This window comes from Mustela nigripes, chromosome 2 (assembly GCF_022355385.1).
Source record: "Mustela nigripes isolate SB6536 chromosome 2, MUSNIG.SB6536, whole genome shotgun sequence".
NCBI lineage: Eukaryota > Metazoa > Chordata > Mammalia > Carnivora > Mustelidae > Mustela > Mustela nigripes.
In genome coordinates this window covers 116,980,365-117,001,115 of record NC_081558.1, presented here as the reverse complement: position 1 = coordinate 117,001,115, position 20,751 = coordinate 116,980,365, and the positions used below count along the sequence as shown (strand labels likewise).

Below are 20,751 nucleotides of genomic sequence, written 5' to 3'. Positions count from 1 at the left end.
GGGTGAAAAACGGTGTCTCGATTTATACTGCATTTAATCTAGAAATATTTTGAACTGTAGGTTTTGAATGTCATTGAAAAAACTTTTTCTTTGTAATTGGGCAAGCAAGCATCATCGGTGAACCTGAATGTGAGGTGTGCTTGAGCCTTGCTGGACAGGATGAAAATTTAGGAGGGCAGGGCAAGAGAGGGGCTCATCTTCCTACTTCACATCAGATTCTAGGCACCCTTGCCATCTCCCAGAGGAAACCGGCACATCTGCAAAATCAGGCAGAGTTGCAGAGATAATGGGAGGGAGAAAATGATTTTAAAGACAGTCTGATTTGTTTAGGAGAGTCTTATAGAAACCAACAATTTTATTCACTATTTTTTGTCATTACTGCGTTGCATTAATTGGCAGGAATCCGTGGGTACCCTGTCCTTTCCACTGGGTATAGTTAGGAAACCTCAGCGGAATTGAACCTGTGTTTTAAGAATTTTTTTGGAGAAAATGAGAGTACGCTGTGTTGCAAGCTTTGTTCGGCAAATTATTCACCTCCTCCTTACCCCATTCATTGTTTATTTTGAGGAACTGGACCTGCAACACAGGAAATCGTGCGTCTGAATAAGATGCTCAAATCAGGCTGTTCAACGTACGACGTGGAGCCTCGCACAAATCAAGCAAAATACGTTCCAAAGAGAAAAATATAAAGCTACTCCCCGCGCGAAAAAGATCTTGATCCTCCTCACTATACGTAAGAAGGAAATCTGTATTACTGCAAAAATCTACGTCCATCCTCACTGGATCCTATTCTATTCTCTTTTAATAAGCTTTAGATGTTAAAAAAAAAAAAAAAGTGGGGAACAAGGTTTAGTGAGGGTAACACCTAAGTGCACAGCGCAAATTTAGATTTGGGCCCGACACTGTGCAATCCAGATTTGCACATCGAGTCCCACCCCTACCCAGGCTGGGGAAGTCCCCGCTTTTATCTGCAGTTGTTTTAAAATCAAGCGGTTTTTAAACCCCCAAATCCTGCTCTTTGTGTTAGCTGCCTCGGAGTTGCCCTTTCGCAACCTATCGATCTAGGGTCGAAAACACCGTGGGGGTGCCCCACCGCAGCCCGCCGTCGGGGGCTAGGGGAGCACCCAGCTCGCTGCCAGCTCCCATGCCGGGGGTGGGGGGCTCGTTCGCCGCCCCCCGCGCCCCCCGCCGAGCCGGATCCCGGCGCAGGGCCCCTCTCCAGCGCCCCCTCCCCGGCGCGCTGCGGCTGGTGCTCCCCAGCGCCCCGCCTGACGCTGCAGCTGGGCCGGCGATTCGCCATTGGATTAAAAATAGCAGCGTCCCCCACACCCCCGCCCGCCCGCCCGCCCCAGGCCCCCGGTGCCCGTTCCCGCCCCGCGGCCCTCTCCGCCCGCCAGCCCCGGCTCGGCTCGCGTCGCCCGCGCAGCCCGCCTCCGCCGCCGCCGCCGCTGCGGGCAGACCCAGCGCTCCGGCCCGACCCGGCTCGGCTCCGCTCGGGTGCACGCCGCGGCCATGCAGCGCCGGGGCGCCCTGTTCGGCATGCCGGGCGGCAGCGGCAGCAGGAAGATGGCTGCAGGAGACATCGGCGAGCTGCTGGTGCCTCACATGCCCACGATCCGCGTGCCCAGGTCGGGGGACAGGGTGTACAAGAACGAGTGCGCCTTCTCGTACGACTCCCCCGTAAGTGAGGCTCGGCGGCGTTCGCGGCGCCTCGGGGGAGGGTCGCGGTGCCCGCGGCCTGTGGCGGCCGCGAGCCGCGGCACTGGGCGGCACGTGAAGCCGGGGGAGAAGATGCGCAGTGGCAGCCCGGGACCTCCTCCCCCGGCGGCGGAGTTGGCTCCGGGGCGCTGCAGTTCGGCAGAGGCTTGGGAGCGCCTCCTGCGTGCGGGGCGCTGCTTTCCCCGAGGCTGCTGCAGCTGAAGACCGGGGCGCCGCGGGGTTTGCTCCGCCAGCCTTCCCAGGCTGACAGGGCCCCAGGTCCCAGCTGCCCGGCCCCAGCCCCGCCACCGTTTGAAAGACAGATCCAATGGAAGAGCTCCCCGAGCTCAGCCGCGCGTTGCGGATGGTTTGCGTCCTTCCTGGGGGCGAGAGCGGAGGGCGGCTGGGTGGACCGCATCGATCCCCCCCCCCCCCCGCCCCCGACACACACAGCCCTGCTTTTTCTGGGACCGTTTGCTTTGCCCGGGGACTCCCACTCCTGGGCAATTCTGATGTCCTCGCTGGGCTTTTCTTCCTCCACTTTCCATTGCTCCCCACTCCTGTTCTTCCCGTTAGACTGTCAGAAGAAACCTTCGGGTCCCTCCAGCGGGGCTGCAAATAGGGGGTCTGCTGGATTACTACGGGTTCTTTCCATCGTTCCCCTTACTGCTCTATGTGCATCGCCTGGGCTGAAATGCATTAGTATAAATTATTAAAAGTTTAGCCCCGGGTTGTGACCTGAGACCGGAGGGGGGAAGTTACGACAGATCACCGCCTTCCACCCCGGGCGGTTGGTGGTGTTTTTCACCAGGTGGCATGTATATGTGCGACAAGGAAAAGGAGGGTGAATGTCCCTTTCCAGAGTCAGATGGGCTTCAAAGTGACTCAGCTGTCTGGCGTTTATCATGTCTTTTTGAGGACCAGGTTATTTTTATCCACCCACTTTAGATCTCATGTGTCACCCGGCAGATCTCAATGCAACCGGGAGGTGCATGGATTAGAGGGACTGAGGCAGGTTTCAAACAATAGTCTGTCACATTTTACTCACATTTATGTAGAGTATTGTTGGAGGGGGGAAAAAAAGCCCAAACGAGAGACAAATTTTCCAAATTCATTGTCTGCTAGATTGATATTGACTGATTTCAAAGCGTTTTTGTTCGTTATATACTAGAGTCCCAGAATTTGTATCCTCCCTCCGATATTTGGCTTTTCTTTTATGTTAATTCCGGATCATTTGGGGGATAAAAATTTAACTTTTTTGATTACTTACTTTCTTTCAAAAGGTCTAAGTGGAATGAGATGGTTGTATTTATATACTTAGTATATTATGATCACACTACTTAAAGTGACTGTCAGGAGTGTCATTGTATTTTCAAATACTCTCCACAGAGTATTTGAAAATGCCATTTTCAGATTTTGCGTCCAGTGATGGGCAGGATCCACCCTTAGGAGAGGACTGATGGTCTTAACTAACTTAAGCAAGTCATAGATTGGGAAGTCCAGGAAACAGGAGAAAGAAAGTGGCCTAGTCTTTTAGAATAGTACAACGTGTGGAGTGGGTGAAACTACTTTTTCTATGTTTGATCAGGGCTGCTCTTCAAATTCATCACCAACTTTGTTATTGGAAATCTTTACTGTTTTATAAAATATGTGGTAGGTGTGAAATAAAGCTGATTATTTTAATTCACTTCCACAAATAGTTACTGGGAGTTAATGGTGTGCCAAACACTATTCTAGAAGCATCATGTCCAGCATAAAATGATGATTTCATTCATATCGCAGTAGTTCCTTCGGGAGACTGGGCTTATTTACAAGGCTGATGAATCAGTGTATTTCATTATCTATGAGGAGAAAGAGAAAGAAGGTTTTATAACAAGTTATATTAAAGCACAGTGTGTGATCGTGGGAGATCTTTCCCTATGGTACTTAACACTTCATCATGAATCAGATACAGGTTCTTGAGCACCTACTATGTGCCAGCTCATACACACATGGCTGTAAGAACCATGCAAGAGTAAAATCCAATGGTGTCAAACACCCCAGAGACTTTAGTTTACAGGTGCCATGGAACTGTGGTAGAGGAACGACCAAAGCCATGTGAGTGGGGAAAAAAAAAAAAAAAACTATTGGATACTTTTGAAAACGGCCATAGATAAAGACGGATAGAAATAAGTCCAGGGACGCCTGGGTGGCTCAGTTGGTTGGACGACTGCCTTCCGCTCAGGTCATGATCCTGGATTCCTGGGATCGAGTCCGGCATCAGGCTCCCAGCTCCATGGGGAGTCTGCTTCTCTCTCTGACCTTCTCCTCGCTCATGCTCTCTCTCACTGTCTCTGTCTCAAATAAATAAATAAAATATTAAAAAAAAAAAGAAATAAGTCCAACATCTAGAAAGGTAAATCACATGTGGACAAACACATAAAGTGTGAATATTTTCTTATTTACTTGTAATGTACTGGGAAGAAAAAAATTGATTTAATGAGTAGTGAGGTCATAACCAAGTGGAGAGTAGATTAGAGCCTTGAATACCTAAAACAGGAACTTGATTTAATATGGTCAGTTATGGAAGACTACTGTAAGTTATGTGACTTAAAGTGGTGTTAGAGGGAGACGGAATTGATCATTTTTTTATTACAGATCGTGTCTAAGGCCTGGTGTGACCAGCTTTGCTCTTCCTTCCCTGTGTGAGTATGAGGATTGAGTGGGAATGTGTAGTAACTCATTTCAGTGTCCCTCTCCTTCCTTCCTACCTTCTAGGGCTTAGCACAGGGCAGATTCTCAGTGACACTTTTGGGATGAGTGAGAATTTGTGCTTTTTGCCTACCAATTCATCCCAATTTCAGCCCAGGCCCACATTCCCACCTTGACCTGTAGGTTCACCTCTCCATGACATGGCTCATCTTGCAAGGTATGTAATGGGACCTTCCTGGAGAGTGAGTCTTTTGCATCTTTATCCCCTGCAGATGGCCCAACATCTGATACATATATATACCAGGAACCCAACTAATGCCTAGGAAATGTATGAATTACCTGTGGTTATAGGTTCCAAAAATGCTAAGGATACAACATATGGGAAACAGTGCGAAAGGAATCATGTGGGCTTTTCATGTGGGATGTGGTGAGTTTATTGACTGTGGGGGACAAAGTATGAGAAAGAGCCAGACTGGTGGGGTTCAGCCCCAGTTCTGTCTCCAACCTGTGTAGCTTCTCTATGTTCCAGGTTCTCCATCTGTGAAGTGGGGGTAATAATAGAACCTATCTCATAAGGTTGTTTTGCGGAATAAATAAATTAATATGTAAAGTATGCCTGGACAAATCATAATCACTCTAGGAAGAAAAGAAAGAGATAAAGAGTCAAGCCCAAGTGTTTGATTGTCAGGGGTATGTAGAAAGTTTGGTGTGGTTAAGTGGAAACATTGGTCCATACTTTTTCTCACAAGGCTTCATGGCCCACAATGTAAAATCTACTCATCCCTTGGTTGTTGAACCCCTCGCTCATCTGAACATACTCTGCCCTCCCACATCCCCTCACCTTCTAGGTTGCCAGCTCCAGGAAGGTCAGTCTCTGGGTTTCCAGTAGCAAAGATTCATCTCCTTTTCCAGAAACACCCTCCTGTCTTGATCATCTTCGGCTTGAGACTTCATTTTTTCTCTGAAATCCACATTAGAGTCTGTCATACAACACAGGAGTAAGTTGTAGTTTCTCTTCCACAGCTGGCCATGATTTCATTCTCTTTTTACTTAACTAGTCATTTTAAAACATCTGCTAGATGTGAAGCCTTCTACCAAGTTTTAGGATCAGGGAGGAGCTGGGCCATTCTTGTGCTGACCATGCCCCTTTCCCACCTGGTTGGAGGTGAAGAGCTTATCTTACTCCTTCTCTTAGCTGGGGTCAACTGAAAGACTGAGACAAGGACTTACCATGGGCGCTTTATTTTGGAAAGGTATCCCAGGGAATATAAAAGGAAGAACATCCAAGGGAATAGTGACAAAGGGGAGGAAGGAAAGCCAATTCAAGAGTGAGTTACTGAGCCGGCTGCCATGGTGGACCACTGGTGCTCAGTCAGGCCAGGGACCTCTTGGGGAACTGTTGGATGGGCCTTGATATCCTCCACCTGGGACATGGAGAGGAGAGTATTTATCCACTGGTCTGGTGGTCAGGGGTGCTCCAGGGATGAAATGCCCTCTTCCAGGTTTGTATTTGTGCCAGAGGGGACTCCTGAGAAGCCTTTCCACAAGCAGCAGCTGCTGAGAAGAGAGAGATCCCAGTGCAGTGAGCCACGGACATCTGGCCACACCTGCTATGACAAGCAGCTGTACACACCAAAAAGGTGGCCTGAGAGGATATGACACCACCATAAGCGGTCCCTCACACCTCTCCTTCCCTTGCAGCATCAGCATGATTTTGTAAAAACGAGCTTGTTTCCTGTTCTCTGAAGCTCTTGAGATCCCTTGGCAATCCCAAAGGACACATTCCTTTGTAAAACTCTGGGGAGCTGGGGCCTCATGGTACTGGCTGGTTTACATAGCCACTGGGAAAGGCTTTGAGATTATTTACTTGTAGGAGCAGCTCCTGTTAGGGGCTCCCTACTGTAGCGGTGTGCATGCTACCTTCCAGAAGTGAGACTTGCATCTTTGTGCTTATTTGTAGGGGAAAAATAATTTAATTTGGGGGTCTATATGGAAAAATCTTCCTCCTAAGGGATCAACAGATTTAAGATAGTAAAACATTTCCTATTTCTTTTCCCTTTGAAGATATAAACTTAAACTCATTCTAATTAGTTTCACATATTAAAAGTTCCTTTCCAAAAGCAACTAACTGAAATGTTTTATAGCAATGAATCTCAAGATTTTTGGCCCCTATATACTCTTACATAGTTTCAAGGATGCCAGAGAGCTATTTTGTGGTTTCTGTCTATTGATATTTACCCCGTTAGAAATGAAGACTGAAAAAAATTTAAAGCAACTTCCATTCTGTTAGCTGTTAGAGTGGTGGTGTCACCCAGATGTCATACAGTCTCCTAAAAATGCCTCTGTCTGCTCAGGAGAGAGCAGGAGTGGAAAAGGCAGATAAGTTCATGTTATGAAAATAGTTTTTGCCTCGCAGATGACTCCAAGGGACTTGGGTGCACGAGAAGGTTTCCAGGTCATACTTTGAAAACCAGGGTTCGAGAGTTCTACAGTGTGGGCGCAACCAGTTACTCTAGTGACACATCCCTCCTGCACTGTGGCCTTTCTGGGTTCACAGTTTCACATTTGTGGTGATTGAATAATTGGTTGTTAATCTTAGCTCAGCTATCGGTGTCATATGTCTCATGTACATTCTTTTTTTTTTTTTTCCAAGATTTTATTTATTTATTTGACAGATGGAGATCACAGAGAAGCAGGCAGAGAGAGAGGAGGAAGCAGGCTCCCTGCTGAGCAGAGAGCCCGCTGTGGAGTTAGATCCCAGGACTCTGGGATCATGACTTGAGCTGAAGGCAGAGGCTTTAACTCACTGAGCCACCCAGGCACCCCTCATGTACATTCTTTTTTTTTTCTTTTTTTTTAAGATTTTTATTTATTTATTTGACAGACAGAGATTACAAGTAGGCAGAGAGACAGTCAGAGAGAGGAGGAAGCAGGCTCCCTGCTGAGCAGAGAGCCTGATGCAGGGCTCCATCCCAGGACCCTGGGATCATGACCCGAGCCAAAGGCAGAGGCTTTAACCCACTGAGCCACCCAGGCGCCCCTCATGTACATTCTTTTTGAAGCAAATTAAAGTTTAGAGAATTTGAGACATTTGAAAAAAAATTGCAGTTACTTTGCTGGGAATCATTGGGCTTTTTGGAGGTGGGAGTTCCGTATTCTGTTGACTTGTGAACTTCACTGAAAGGTGATCTGGCTGGTCTGTTTGCTCGAGAACCTTAAATTTTAGCATCCTGATTTTTTCCCTTTGGCGACTAGTTAAGAGACCTTTGTCTTCTGCCTGGAAGGTGAAGGTCTATCGGCCAATACTGGGGGAGCGGGTAACACAGTGGGAGGAGAGGGGGAGGGTGGTCTTGGCATCTGGATATTGGATATGGCTGGATATGGTCTTCTGGTTCTTAATCTTTTTTTTTTTTTTTTGGTTCTTAATCTTATCCCTGTTTTGTTAGGCCCTCTCCTATGCTGCATGTTGTAGGGGCTGGGAACCTGGATGCTATAGTTGCCTGAATCTTTTGACAGAAGGATTCTTTTTCTTTTTTTTTTTTTTTTAAGATTTTATTTATTTATTTGAGAGAGAGAGCATGAGATTGGGGAGCGTCAAGGGGAGAAGCAAACTCCCTGTTGAGAAGGGAGCCTGATGCGGGAGTCGATCCTGGGACTCCAGGATCATGACCTGAGCCGAAGGCAGTCAGTTAAACTACTGAGCCACCCAAGCATGCTTTTTTTTCTTTGAAAGATTTTTATTTATTTGTTTGAGAGAGGAGAGAGAAAGAGAGCCACAAGGGGGGAGGAGCAGAGGGAAAGGGAGAAGCAGACTTCCACTGAGCAGGGAGCTCCATGCGGTACTCAATCCCAGGACTCTGGGATCATGACCTGAGCTGAGGGTAGATGCTTAACCTACTGAGCCACCGAGGCCTCCCAAACAGAAGGATTCGGATTTCTATTCTGCCAGTGAGAATTTCAGAAAGAGAAGCCACATTGTTACTGTAGCAGTAGCCGGTGGCAGATACGGGATTTTCCTGTCAGCTTCAGAGTATCCTTCTGGGACTCAAGGCCACCTCAGCCATGGGGGAACCGGGATCATCTATGCAGTATCTTACGATGCTTGTATGCCTAGATTTCCTGAACATGAGTGGTGATTTCTCTGCACTCGGCTTTCACAGCTCTAACCATGAGTATGTACCCTCTAATTCCCTGTATTAAATCCCTTCTTGCCTGAAAAACCTATAATGGTTGGCATTTTTGATTCACATCTGGACTGATACACATGCATTACACACACACCTCTAAGTCTCCATGTATTTAGAATGGAACCTCTGTCCCTAACTGAGCTCATTGTCCCACATACCTGAGTCCCATGTTTTTACCTGCTCTAGGTAATAAATCTCCAGTGGTTTGCTCGTGTGGGAGAGTCCACTGTAAGTGCAGGAAGGATTTGGGCTCTGATTGCTACCTAGATGGGTTTTCAAACCTTCCTTCTTGAAAGCGAATTCTCTTTTCACTGCCCTGCATTGCTCTTCAGCCCTTGGTCTCATCCCAGCTTGCAGAGTTACCTAGGGCTACTAATTCTGGAGTCTCTTGGAAGTTCTGGGGCGGACATCAGATCGGATCTTGGTTTTTTCTGCTGCAGGCCTAGCTAGGGTTCCTTTTTGTCATCTTAGTCTTGTACTGCTTCTCCATCTGCAGTCTGGTTTCCAGATTTTGTGGCTCAGGTTGATGTTTTTTAAAAACATAATGTCTTTACTGTTCTTTTCTTTGTGTTTCAGAAAGGAGTGAAATTGACGTATTTGTGTAACCTGCCCCACATACACTGGAATCCCGCTTTTCCAAATGAATAATCAAGAAGTCACTTCCTGTTTCTTTTTGGCTGACATTAATTATCTTTCAAGTTGTATCATTTTTAGAGTCTAGGAATGTAAGAGACAATGCTTGTCCTGTCAGGGAGCATTTCGGGAAAGATTGTGTCCTCAGTTGTATTGAGCCCGGACATCTGCACAGCTCTGAATTCTGTTTTCACTCCCCTGCATTGTTCTTGCTGTGGATTGGAGCACAGTTAAAGGTGCTGCCCTTCATTTAGGGCTACAGGCTGGGAGATGTACAAAATTATCAACTCTGACTCCCTATCCCTCTCTTACTTAAAAAAAAATTGTATGAATTGCTCATAACATAAATTTAATCATCTTAACCATGTTTAAGCGTACTGTTTGGTAGCATTAAAGGACATTCATGTTGTTGCATGACCATCACCTCCATAGGTCTCTGGAGGTCTTCATCTTGCAAAACCGATCTTCTGTCTCCCTTAACCAGTATCTCCCCAGCCCACCAGCCTCCCAGCCCCTGGCAACCACCATTCTGTTGTCTGTCGCTATGAATTTGCTCTAGGTACCTTATGTAAGCAAGCCCATATAGTAGCTACCTTTTTGTGATGGGCTTATTTCACTTACCATGTTTTCAAGTTTTGTCCATGTTGTAGTATGTGTCAGAATTTCCTTCCCTTTTAAAGCTGAGTAACATTCCATAATATGTGTAGACCACCTCTCGTTTATCCATTCATCTGCTTATGGACACTTGGCTTGACTCCGTTTTTGCCTATTGTGAATAACGCTGCTGTGTAGATGCGTGTATCTCCCTCTCTTTTCTTTTCTTCTTCTTCTTCTTTTTTTTTTTTAAGATTTTTTTTGTATTTATTTATTTGACAGACAGAGATCACAAGTAGGCAGAGAGGTAGGCAGAGAGAGCGGGGGAAGCAGGCTCCCCACTGAGCAGAGAGCCCGATGTGGGGCTCAGTCCCAGGACCCTGGGATCATGACCAGAGCTGAAGGCAGAGGCTTTAACCCACTGAACCACCCAGGCACCCCTCTTTTCTTTTTAAAAATATTTTATTTATTTATTTGACAGAGAGAGCACAAGTAGGCAGAATGGCAGGCAGAGACGGGGGGGAGAAGCAGGTTCCCCACCGAATGGAGAGCCCAATATGGGACTCAGTCCCAGGGCCCTGGAACCATGACCTGAGCCAAAAGCATATGCTTAACCAACTGAGCCACACAGGTGCCCCATCTTTTATTTAATTATTTACATTTTGGTCAAATGATCCTTTTTTGAAATATTTTCCTTTGTAGTTAATTAGCTGGACATTCCACAGCATTCCACTGTTGATGTCATTTATAATGTCATGAGGGTGGCAACCATCAACTTGGCAGCCCACAGATTGGGCAATCCCCATGATCTCTTTAATGGTTCCAGAGAGTTCTCTGGCTACAGATTGGTGCTGCATCTGTTGGCCAATACTGACAATCTCATCAAAAGTGATACTTCCACTGTGCTCAGTGTTTTTCTGTTTCTTGCTGTCTCTTGGTGGTTCCTTGAGGGCTTTGATAATCAGGACACAGGCAGAAGGTACCCCTTCAGTCTGGGCTTGTCTGTTCTGAATGGGCCGTTTCACTGTAATCTTTAGATCTTCCAATCACTGGTTACCTTGGTGATGTCATCACCAACGTTTTTTGGAGATACACCCAGCAGGCCGATCTATGGGGCTAGGGCAGACGTGGCTCTGCCTTCACCACCGGTGAGTTTGAACTTAGGCGGCATGGTGGAGGCTGCTGGTGTCGGATGCGCCCGGATTCAGGACCACCTAAGAGAGTCACACATTTGCCGCCTCCGAGCCGAAAGCCAAAAGCTTTCCCTCTCTTTTATATCACATCCGACTAGAAACCAGGTTCCAGGGTAGCCTCCTCTCTCCTTACCCACAGCCCAGGCTCAAGCTGACATCATTTCTTGCTTGGCCTATTGCACAAGAATTTTCTTAACTGACCACCTTGCCCTCCTTCAGTCTGTCACACTGCGTCCTTAGTTTTTCTTTTTCTTTCTTTCTTTTTTTTTTTTTTTTAAAGATTTTATTTATTTATTTGACAGAGAGACAGATCACAAGTAGGCAGAGAGGTAGACAGAGAGAGAGAGGGAAGCAGGTTCCCTGCTGAGCAGAGAGCCCGATGCAGGGCTCCATCCCAGGATGATGCACTCCATCTGCCCGGCTACAAACCCTGAAATCCCCTTTAGCATTTCCCACTCCTTCATCCGCTGCATATTTAGTCATTAAGTTGCTGTGTATCTTTTTTTTTTTTTAAAGATTTAATTTATTTATTTGACAGAGATTACAAGTAGACAGGCAGGCAGAGAGAGAGAGGAAGGGAAGCAGGATCCCTGCTGAGCAGAGAGCCCGATGCGGGGCTCGATCCCAGGACCCTGGGATCCCAGGACCCTGCCCTGAGCTGAAGGCAAAGGCTTTAACCCACTGAGCCACCCAGGCGCCCCGCTGTGTATCTTTCATCAAAATGTCTACTGAGTTTAGTCCCACCACTATGCTGTCTCTATCCCCACTGTCGTCACCCTCGTGAAAGCACCTCCCTCAATATTTCAAGAGCCCTAGCCTTATTCCTATTCAAGTTCTCCCACCTCCCAACCTTAGTCCTCATTCTCCTTCCAGGACAGCCACAGCAAATAACCACTGTCCTCAAACTGTTCCCTGGCTCCTGACTCGCCAGCCCATAGGTCTAACCTTACCAAGGCTGACCTTTATAACCCGCAGAGGATCCAGCCTCACTTTTCAGTTGCCTGAGTAATCTCTCTTCCTCACGTACGTGCCAACCTTGGTGCCACCTCCGGGTCTCTGTCCCTTCCTACCCCAAGATGCCACTTTTCGGATCCCATCCAGGTATCCAGACCACTAACTTTTCTAGATTTTATTGATTATTCCTATATCTGAAATCTCCATTCATACATGTAAGTGCAACACTGTTTAGAATATAATACTCTGTAAGTGCTTCAGGGTCTAACGCCATGACATCTCAGGGCTCAAGTCCCATCTGTGCCATGCACCAGTCTTTGAACAAGTCCCTGAGCCAACCTCCCTGACTCTCAGTTTCCTCTTTTGTAAAACAAGGTGACAATTACTACTGCTTACTATTACTGAGATAATATATTTAAAAGTACCCAGTACCGTGTTTGACTCCTAGTACACACTCAAAATTGGTGCTCATACTCCATACTATGCTAGAAACATCCACGTCATACTCTTCTTTACTGTGGTCCTCTGTTTCCCTCCTAAATACTCAAACCCTCCCAGGGCAGTGCTGGGTACCTGGTAGGCTCTAAGTAAGTGTGAATACTTCCTAATTAACACAAAACAAATCATTTTATTTTTAATCTCCTCAGAGGAAGCACACATACTGTTGTGCACCTCAAGCACCACCTCTAGTCTGGAGGCATGTTCAGATTCATTACATTCTTGTCATTATTGCATTGACCTGCTGTTCCAGCCCTAAAAATAGGTGCTCTTGTTCCCATCTTCCCTGTGCTTGGGGACAAGAGGAGTCCTGGGCTGACTGCCCATAATACTGAACATGAGCGGCAGCCCAGAGGCCCAGGCTACCTCCACAGAGACCAGCCCTCTTGTCATCTCCCCAAGGGGCACCTTGTGTGATCATGCCCACCAAGATCTCTCCGGCGCCCAGAGTCACAACACAAAAAACACCGAGCAAGGACCCAAGACACCTCTCCCTAGCTTGTCAAGGGTCAAGTTTATGACTTTTTAGATTATAACATGACAAAATAAAAATATGGCATTGGTTATTTTTAATAACATTTTTTATTCCAAAATAAATGTTCATGATTTTGAAAAAACAGGGATGCCGGGTGGCTCAGTCAGTTAAAAGTCCAACTCCTGATCTCAGCTCAGGTCTCAATCTCACAGGGAGTTCAAGTCCCCTGTTGGGCTGCATGCTGGGCATGGAGCCTACTTTAAAAAATATAAAAATAAAAAAGATAGAAAAACAGAAAAGAGGCAGCCTTACTAGCACAAGTGCACAAGACCCCAACTGTTCCATGTCCTCAGCAATCAGTATCCCAACCATGACAGAGTTGTACAAAGTGCTTTGTGAGGACAGGAAAATTAGTGTCTAACTCAGCTTCGGGATGGGGGAGTGGTGACAGCTTTACAGAGAACATCTGAGCTGGTTTTTAAGGATCAGCCAGGTTTTCCCTGGAGAAGTAGGGGGTTGGGAGAAGGCATCCCAGGCCAAGGGAAAAGCATATGCCAATGCATGGAGGCTGAAAGCATGGAGCATATAGAACACAACGTCCCTTGGGCCAAAGGGAATGCAAGCAGAGGTTAGGAGCTAAGTGACAACACTGGCAAGGAAAGTTGGATCAACTTGGTAAACTGATTTGAGGTGCTATGTTAGGAAAGCCTGAATGGTGCTTTGAAAATATATAGGCAGCAAAATGACATGATAAACCATGTTTTAGGAAAACTAAGGATGGGGCGCCTGGGAGGCTCAGTGGGTTAAAGCCTCTGCCTTCGGCTCAGGTCATGATTCCATGGTCCTGGGATCAAGCCCCCGCATCGTGCTGTCTGCTCAGCAGGGATCCTGCTTCCCTTCCTCTCTCTCTCTGCCTGCCTGTCTACTTGTAATCTCTGTCTGTCAAATAAATAAATAAAATCTTAAAAAAAAAAAAAAGATACACAATAACTTAATGACCAAATATGCAGCGGATGAAGGAGTGGGAGATGCTAAAGGGGATTTCAGGGTTTGTAGCCGGGCAGATGGAGTGCATCAAGGGCATCAGTGAGGGTCGAACTATCAAATTAGGTGGGCAAGTGCTGTGTAGAGAAACCCAGAGAGGAGTTGGGGCAGTATTTCCTCCAGGAATTAGAAATTTGAACAGATGATCATGTTGCACAAGTAGTTACAGATGGAATGCATGCAGACTTGACTGTTGTTTGAAATGAAATCACTCTAGAGTAAATCTGCCCCATATTGAGTACCTGGGCGATTGGCCCAGAGGCTGATGGCTCTTGTGAGATGCAATTATGAAGACTTTCTTCTAATCCAACCACGTGTCACTTTCTTGGCCCTGGTTAATTCTTTAGGTATTGTTCAAAGTGGTGACCTGGACACAGATGTCTCTGTCCCCAGCAGATCTTAGAAATAGGCTTGGGGGACTATTAGTGGGATCCGTGGATTGACTGGCCAGGAGGAGAGAGGAGTGGGAGGGGACAAGGGTGAAAGTAATTCACATATTGTGTCCTTTAAGTCCAGCTGCTGATTTGCTCCTTTGGACGTGCGCCTTTGGGCATGTTCTCTCATTGAGTCTCAGTCAGAAGCTTTGGAAGGAGCCCCAGCCGATATATGTACTCTGTCTCTAGGCCTGCACCAGGAGAGCAGGCTCACTGACAGATCCAGCCTATGATTGGCATCGGTTGTTGAGGCTGGGTGGGATCTGGGGACATGACCATGTCCGCCTGGGGCAGCCACCTCCCAGGGACTCCAGCTGTCCTTTGGAGTTTGTGAAGTGGAGCTGGTCGGTCCTGCTGGAGCCTCTCTCCTCCCGTTCAGGAGATCCTGACAGAGCCCCTGCCACAAGCTTCTTGTGTGGCGTGCTCTCCCTTGCCTTCCTCTTCTGCTTTCCTGGAATGAAACAACCTTAGTAGAAAGGAAGAAACTGCTCTGTTCCCCAAACCTCCATGGTGGCATAGCTGCCCACCTGGCTCCTGCCATCAAAGCAACATGTGCTTCTCAGGTACACCAGGCAGGGTGTGGAGGGCCAGACTGGCCTGGGTTCCGGCCCCTCACCCTACCCGGTTGCTACTTAGTAGCGGTAAGACTTCAACAGGTATCGCAATTTCACTGAATTTCTCTGAGCCTTGGCTTTTCCCTCTGTAGTAACCTACCCGGCAGGTTGTTATAATCATGGCTTCCCATTAAAACTACTTAATGCCAGCCATCTCTTTAATGGGATTTAGTTGGCAGGGGGTGGGGTGGGGTGGGGGAGGGAATCCTTTTTTTTTTTTTAAAGATTTTATTTATTTGTTTATTTGATGAGAGAGAGAGAGTGAGAGAACATAAGCAGGGGGAATGGGAAAGGGATGCGGGGCTCTATCCCAGGACCCCGGAATCATGACCTGAGCTGAAGGCAGATGCCTAACAACCAAGCCACCCAGGAGCCCCAAGTGGGGGGATCCTTCTGAGAAGAATGTGAAATGGGATTTGTAGTGTCTTGGGGTTGCCCAGGAGAGACTGCCTGTCCTGGGCAATTCTGTATGAGGCTCTGCCCTGCAGTAGAACTTCGGGCAGGAGTTTTTGCTGGTCTCCTTGGGGGAGGGGGGCTCTGTTCAGGGCTGTTATTCATATTCAAACCCAGCTTGTGGTGATGGGCGTTTTTCAGGTTAGCTTGGAAACCTAACCCTCATGTTTAATATAGTTTGTCAGGGAAATGCATCCTGAAGAAAACGATCTTTTTTTTTTTTTTTTTTTATAAATGAGAAGAAATGACTGTAAAATGTTTTTACCTTTGACAAGGTGGTTTCTCATTCTATTTATATGTAAACTGGGAACTGCTTATGTGGATTGCAGCTTCAGTCTGGCCCTGCCGAAGGTGCTCACCTCAGTGTCCTCACTCCGATGGGATTTATTTTGCATTTTTGCCCTGTGAACCTTATGGTAGCCGCTCTTCATGCCTTTTGCCAAAATCCTTCCCCGGCTGTTTGGGTGACAGCATCCTCACTGCTTCAAATACCCAGAACAAGGATGTGGTTTTATCCTTAGGAAAAAGGTTCCTAAATGACGGGTTGGTGGAACAGTAAATTTATAGTGTGTCAAAACGTAGCTGTTTGGAGTCTGCCCTTAGCTGTCTGGGTTGGCTGTGCAGCTCTAAGTCGTATGTGGGAGTCCTCCGCAGAGAGGAAACTGGCAAACTTGGAGCAAACTGGAAGAATCATTACTGCATCAACACATCTATTTTTTCTTAACACTTTATGGCCACAAGCATGATTTATTGATGTCTAGCAGAGGGGCCTACATTCACTCTTCTGGGATAATATGCCTTTTGTTTTTTCTACTTAGTTTATATAGATAATTTTGTTTCAGTGGATTTGCTGTTGGAGGCAAGGTTTCTGGATTTTGCAAATATTGTATTCTGGAAGTTTTGTTCTACTGGTGAGCTGTTTGAGTGTTTCCTTGCTGTCCAGCCCATTTTTTGATAGTGCTTTTTGCTCATCCCATTTCCCCTTTCTGTGGACTGCATGATTGCCCCCCTTGATCTGGAACCTTGTTTTACTTTCTTACTGCCCCCTGACTTCCCATGTGCCTGTGCTTCATTTTTGCTTTAAAAAACCCTTGTCACTTTGTTTGGCTCTAGAAACCAGACTGTACTGGGGATCTGTCCTCTGGTCATTGGAATATTTATAGGTTCCATTCAGATGTGGAAGTACCTGGGAGGCAGAATTAATAGGCAGGTGGTTGCTTAATGAAAGCAAGAGTTGAGCAGAGAGAGGTGGGTAATCTTAGCAGTCTAACGAGGAGTTGCCCTTGATTCTGTCCTTTTCCACACACCCCTGTGCCTAATCCATCTTTTTTTTTTTTTAAGTTTTTATTTATTTATTTGACAGAGAAAGAAAGAGAGCACAAGTAGGCAGAATGGCAGGCAGAGGGAGAGGGAGACACAGGCTCCCTGCTGAGCAGGAAGCCTGAGGTGGGGCTCCATCCAAGGATCCCGGGATCGTGACCTGAACCAAAGGCAGACACTTAAATCGACTGAGCCACCAGGCTCCCCTTAATCAACCTTTTAGCTCAGGGGTTCTATCTTAAAATTATAACCTGCATCTGTCAAAGTTTCCCCTTCCCTGACTTCTTGCCACCTCTCCCAGGCTGAGCCACCATCTTGCCTTGTTTAGACAAGGGTTGTCTTAAAGAACTTTCTGTGGTGATGGAATTGTTCTGCATCTGTAGTGTAGTCACCCATAGCCACATGTGATTATTGAGCACTTGCCATGGGTACATTGTATTTGAGAAGCCGAATTTCTAATTTAACTAATTTAAATTAATTTAGAGCTAAATGTTTTCGTGCAGCCAGTGGTTGCATGGGTCTAGACTGCATAATAGCTTCGTGACCATATATTCTCTTGGCTCCCACCCTACAGTTCCCTCCAGTAGCCAGAGTGATCTTGTAGTAAGATGTAAAGGTCATCACAGCACCAACCGTGCTTGTCTTTCTCTCCCTCTGCTGAATCAACTCCTCCTGCCCCCCACACCACCAACTTCTCTAAATCCCCAGAGAAGACATCATTCTCCTTCCTAGCTTTTCATAGCCTCATTCTTCTTCATAGCTTTTCCCACTTCACACAGATGATCTCTCAATCTCCTTTTGTGAACACGGATGTCATCTACCTGGGCTGGGGTACAGTGACCTGACTTTGTATCATTTCTCTCTTGTCATCACTTTCTCATCTGTTTCCCTGAGATTACACTCTTCATCTCCTCTTTTTACTTGTGTGTTCCCAAATTTCCTGAGCTACACATTTGAGATAATTATTTCAGGTAATCTTAATTACTGTGAGTAACAAGAATATACAGCCTCTTAGAGCTATGAGGTTGGCTGTGAAAGCCTAAAGAAAGTTTGGGTTAAGAAAAGGGAACATTTGGACAACTCTCTAGTTCAATTTCGCATACATATAATTAGTTCTACACACATTCAGTAAGAAACATTCAATTATTTTTTACTATTAAAAAATGAATCAATTTTCCTGAAGAAAAATCAGAAAATGTGAAAGACAACATGAAGAAAACCATCTCGCGTGATGTCTGCATGCAGAGATGATGTCCCACGCCGTGCAGGCTCGGTATGTTGTGTATTTTGTAATGTCACACCTGCTGTTTTGCTACCTGCTTTTTTCACTCAGAAATACCTTGCAGAGCTTTCCCTATCAGTAACTATGCATTACAAATCAATCTTCAATGGCTGAAGGGTGTTACAGTTCACGGATGTGTAAATTACTAAAGAAATCTGTTCTTGAGCATTCAGGTGATTTACTTTCACACTTACAAGTAGTTAATTCAGTTCATTTCTTTTTCTTCCTTTTTTTTTTTTTTTAAAGATTTTTATTTATTTATTTGACAGAGAGAAATCACAAGTAGATGGAGAGGCAGGCAGAGAGAGAGAGAGGGAAGCAGGCTCCCTGCTGAGCAGAGAGCCCGATGCGGGCCTCGATCCCAGAACCCTGAGATCATGACCTGAGCCGAAGGCAGAGGCTTAACCCACTGAGCCACCCAGGCGCCCTTCCTTTTTTTTTTTTTAATCAGTGTTCTAGAAAATACTGTGTTCTTGTCCTTTTCATCTCCCTTTTGCATGAGTGTGTGAGTCACCGCCTTCCTGGGTGTTAGTATGTAATTTGTCCTGGACATGGATTTGTTGTGACTCCATCTACCTACATCATGTTTCTCTTTGTGGCAATGACCGCTTGTTTTCCACACTGTTCTGTGGTTATAAAAACAAGTGTTACGCAGCGACTCTGTTTCCTGAGTGCACTGCTCACACGGGCTCGCTCTCCCTTCCTGTCTTCCAGCGGAGGCCGGTCTCCAAGAACACACCATCGTAAACAAAGTTCTCTGAACACCTACTGATTGACAATGTGGTGTATTTTTATTTAAAATGACTGTTCACTTGCTATTCTGAAAACATGTAACCTTGACCTTTATCTTCGCCTTAGTTTTAATGTTCTTTTAAAAGGCAGCGGTGTAAAAAAAGTTGTCTTTGTCCTTGATGTTACTTCTGAATAGTATGTAGGCCATTCAATGTAAAGTAATAAATGAAAGGCTGTGTGTATATCATATTTATATCAAAATGCTTTGAAGACTGGGTTTAAGCAACACATGAGCTTCCAACGTTGCTTTTCTCTCATGGTTTGATTGTGGGGTGGGAGAAATTGTCATAGGGGATCATTATAGAGTTTTAGGGAAGCCCTGCATAGTATTTCTTGGCTTTTTGTGATTTCAGGTTTCTTAATCAAGTCTTACATGTTGGTCAAGTTTCTGTTTAGTGCATCATGAAAATGATCACTAGAATCTTATTTAGCTAAGAGCATGCGGAGACGCGCACACTGGCTGTCCTTGCCTGGATGACCCCTGCAAGTAGAAGCCAGATAGGGTCTAAGGTGAGACGGGATGTGGACATGGCAGCCACTGTCCTGAAGACCCAGTGAAGCTGACTTGGTCACAGAAAGTAGGGGAGCTGGGGTCACGGGGTTCAAGTGTCTAAGCTGCTGAGAGCCTGGCTTTAGCTGAACAAACCTGAAAAACTAGTGTTCCTGCAGATGCCAGAGGCTGTTTTCCTAGGCATGGCCATCAGTTTTCTTTTGGTGATCCTCATTTTTTAGTTTTGGCCAAGACTTGAAATGGAGCCGTGGTCTAAGGGGTCTTAATACAGATCAGAAGGGCACTGGACATCAGTTCCAGAGAGGGTCTAAACTCTGTGACTGAATGACAAAGGGCCACACAAGCTTTACCACTCAGTCCATAAATGTTTCTTCAGTTCTGCTCTGTACCAGGTACTGTTGTTGGAATTAAATAATGAACATGACGTGATTTCCCTGCCCTCCAGGATCGAATGTGTGATTCAGGATCTGAACCCGGTGGCCTCAAACCAACAAAGCCTGGGTTTCTCACAGCCATAGATTTCAATGACTGAGATGTTAACCGTCACGAAATACAAAAGTAGATTTGGGGTTCAGAACCAGCAGCACAGGGTGATGAGCCAGGGGACACGGGACTTGGTCATGGGCACAGGCAGGTGGACAAGTGGACAGGCGTGGGATCTGGGAGCTTGTACAGTCTTGGAGGCTTTGGTGTATGTAGCTGGTTTTGGTGTCAGCTGCTCTGAAGGTTTGGAGCCTGACCCAACATCTCTGAAGGTCCTCGGAGCGACGCTTTCTTGACCATGAGGCATTCTTAGAACTGTCCTGTCCTGAGCAGTTCTAAGAATGGGGAGTCGACATGGCAACCAAGTAGCTCTAGACCAGTGCTACTCAGGTGTGGTCAGCTGACTGGTTCCAAGAGATAAGTACAAATATTGAGAGTAAGCATTTAGAAATTTCTATGGCAGCTTGACATTGTAGCCACATCCAAGTGTGTGGGCAGCAGATTAGTTTGTTTGAACAACATATAAACCCATTTGGGTTTTGTGGGACTTACACGTGGGAGTAAGTTCACATCTGACTGGAGCCGGGACTAGTCATGTGCAGTGGAGTCACGTGCCTTTCCTTAATGAGTAGAACCAAAATGAAACACAACACAAAATAATCTGGTCTTTCATGATAGTAGTTTGACAAACACTTCTTTGGACACAGCACAAAGGTAAAGGGAGATAAGGCTGTGAGCCCCACGGTGAAGAACTTAAATATAAAACCACTGATGACATTCCAGCTTCATTTCAGGTCTTGGTCAGTGCACAGACTTCCCTTCCTCTGTTCCCTTTCCTCGTCATCAGCATGTGTTTTTTCCATGAGCTTTATTTTTCTGTGCATGTTATATACAG

General features: G+C 46.1%; 1 protein-coding gene across 1 annotated transcript in view; it reads left to right on the top strand.

Moving 5' to 3' along the window:
- Nucleotides 1–1,451: 1,451 nt before the first annotated feature.
- The window catches only part of USP13 (ubiquitin specific peptidase 13), a 112,349-nt gene continuing 93,049 nt past the window's right edge, over nt 1,452–20,751 (top strand). The window contains exon 1 of the mRNA XM_059391488.1: nt 1,452–1,680. Within this exon, the coding sequence (XP_059247471.1) occupies nt 1,513–1,680 (168 nt within the window). The 5' untranslated portion in view covers nt 1,452–1,512. The remainder of the gene's footprint in view (nt 1,681–20,751) is intronic.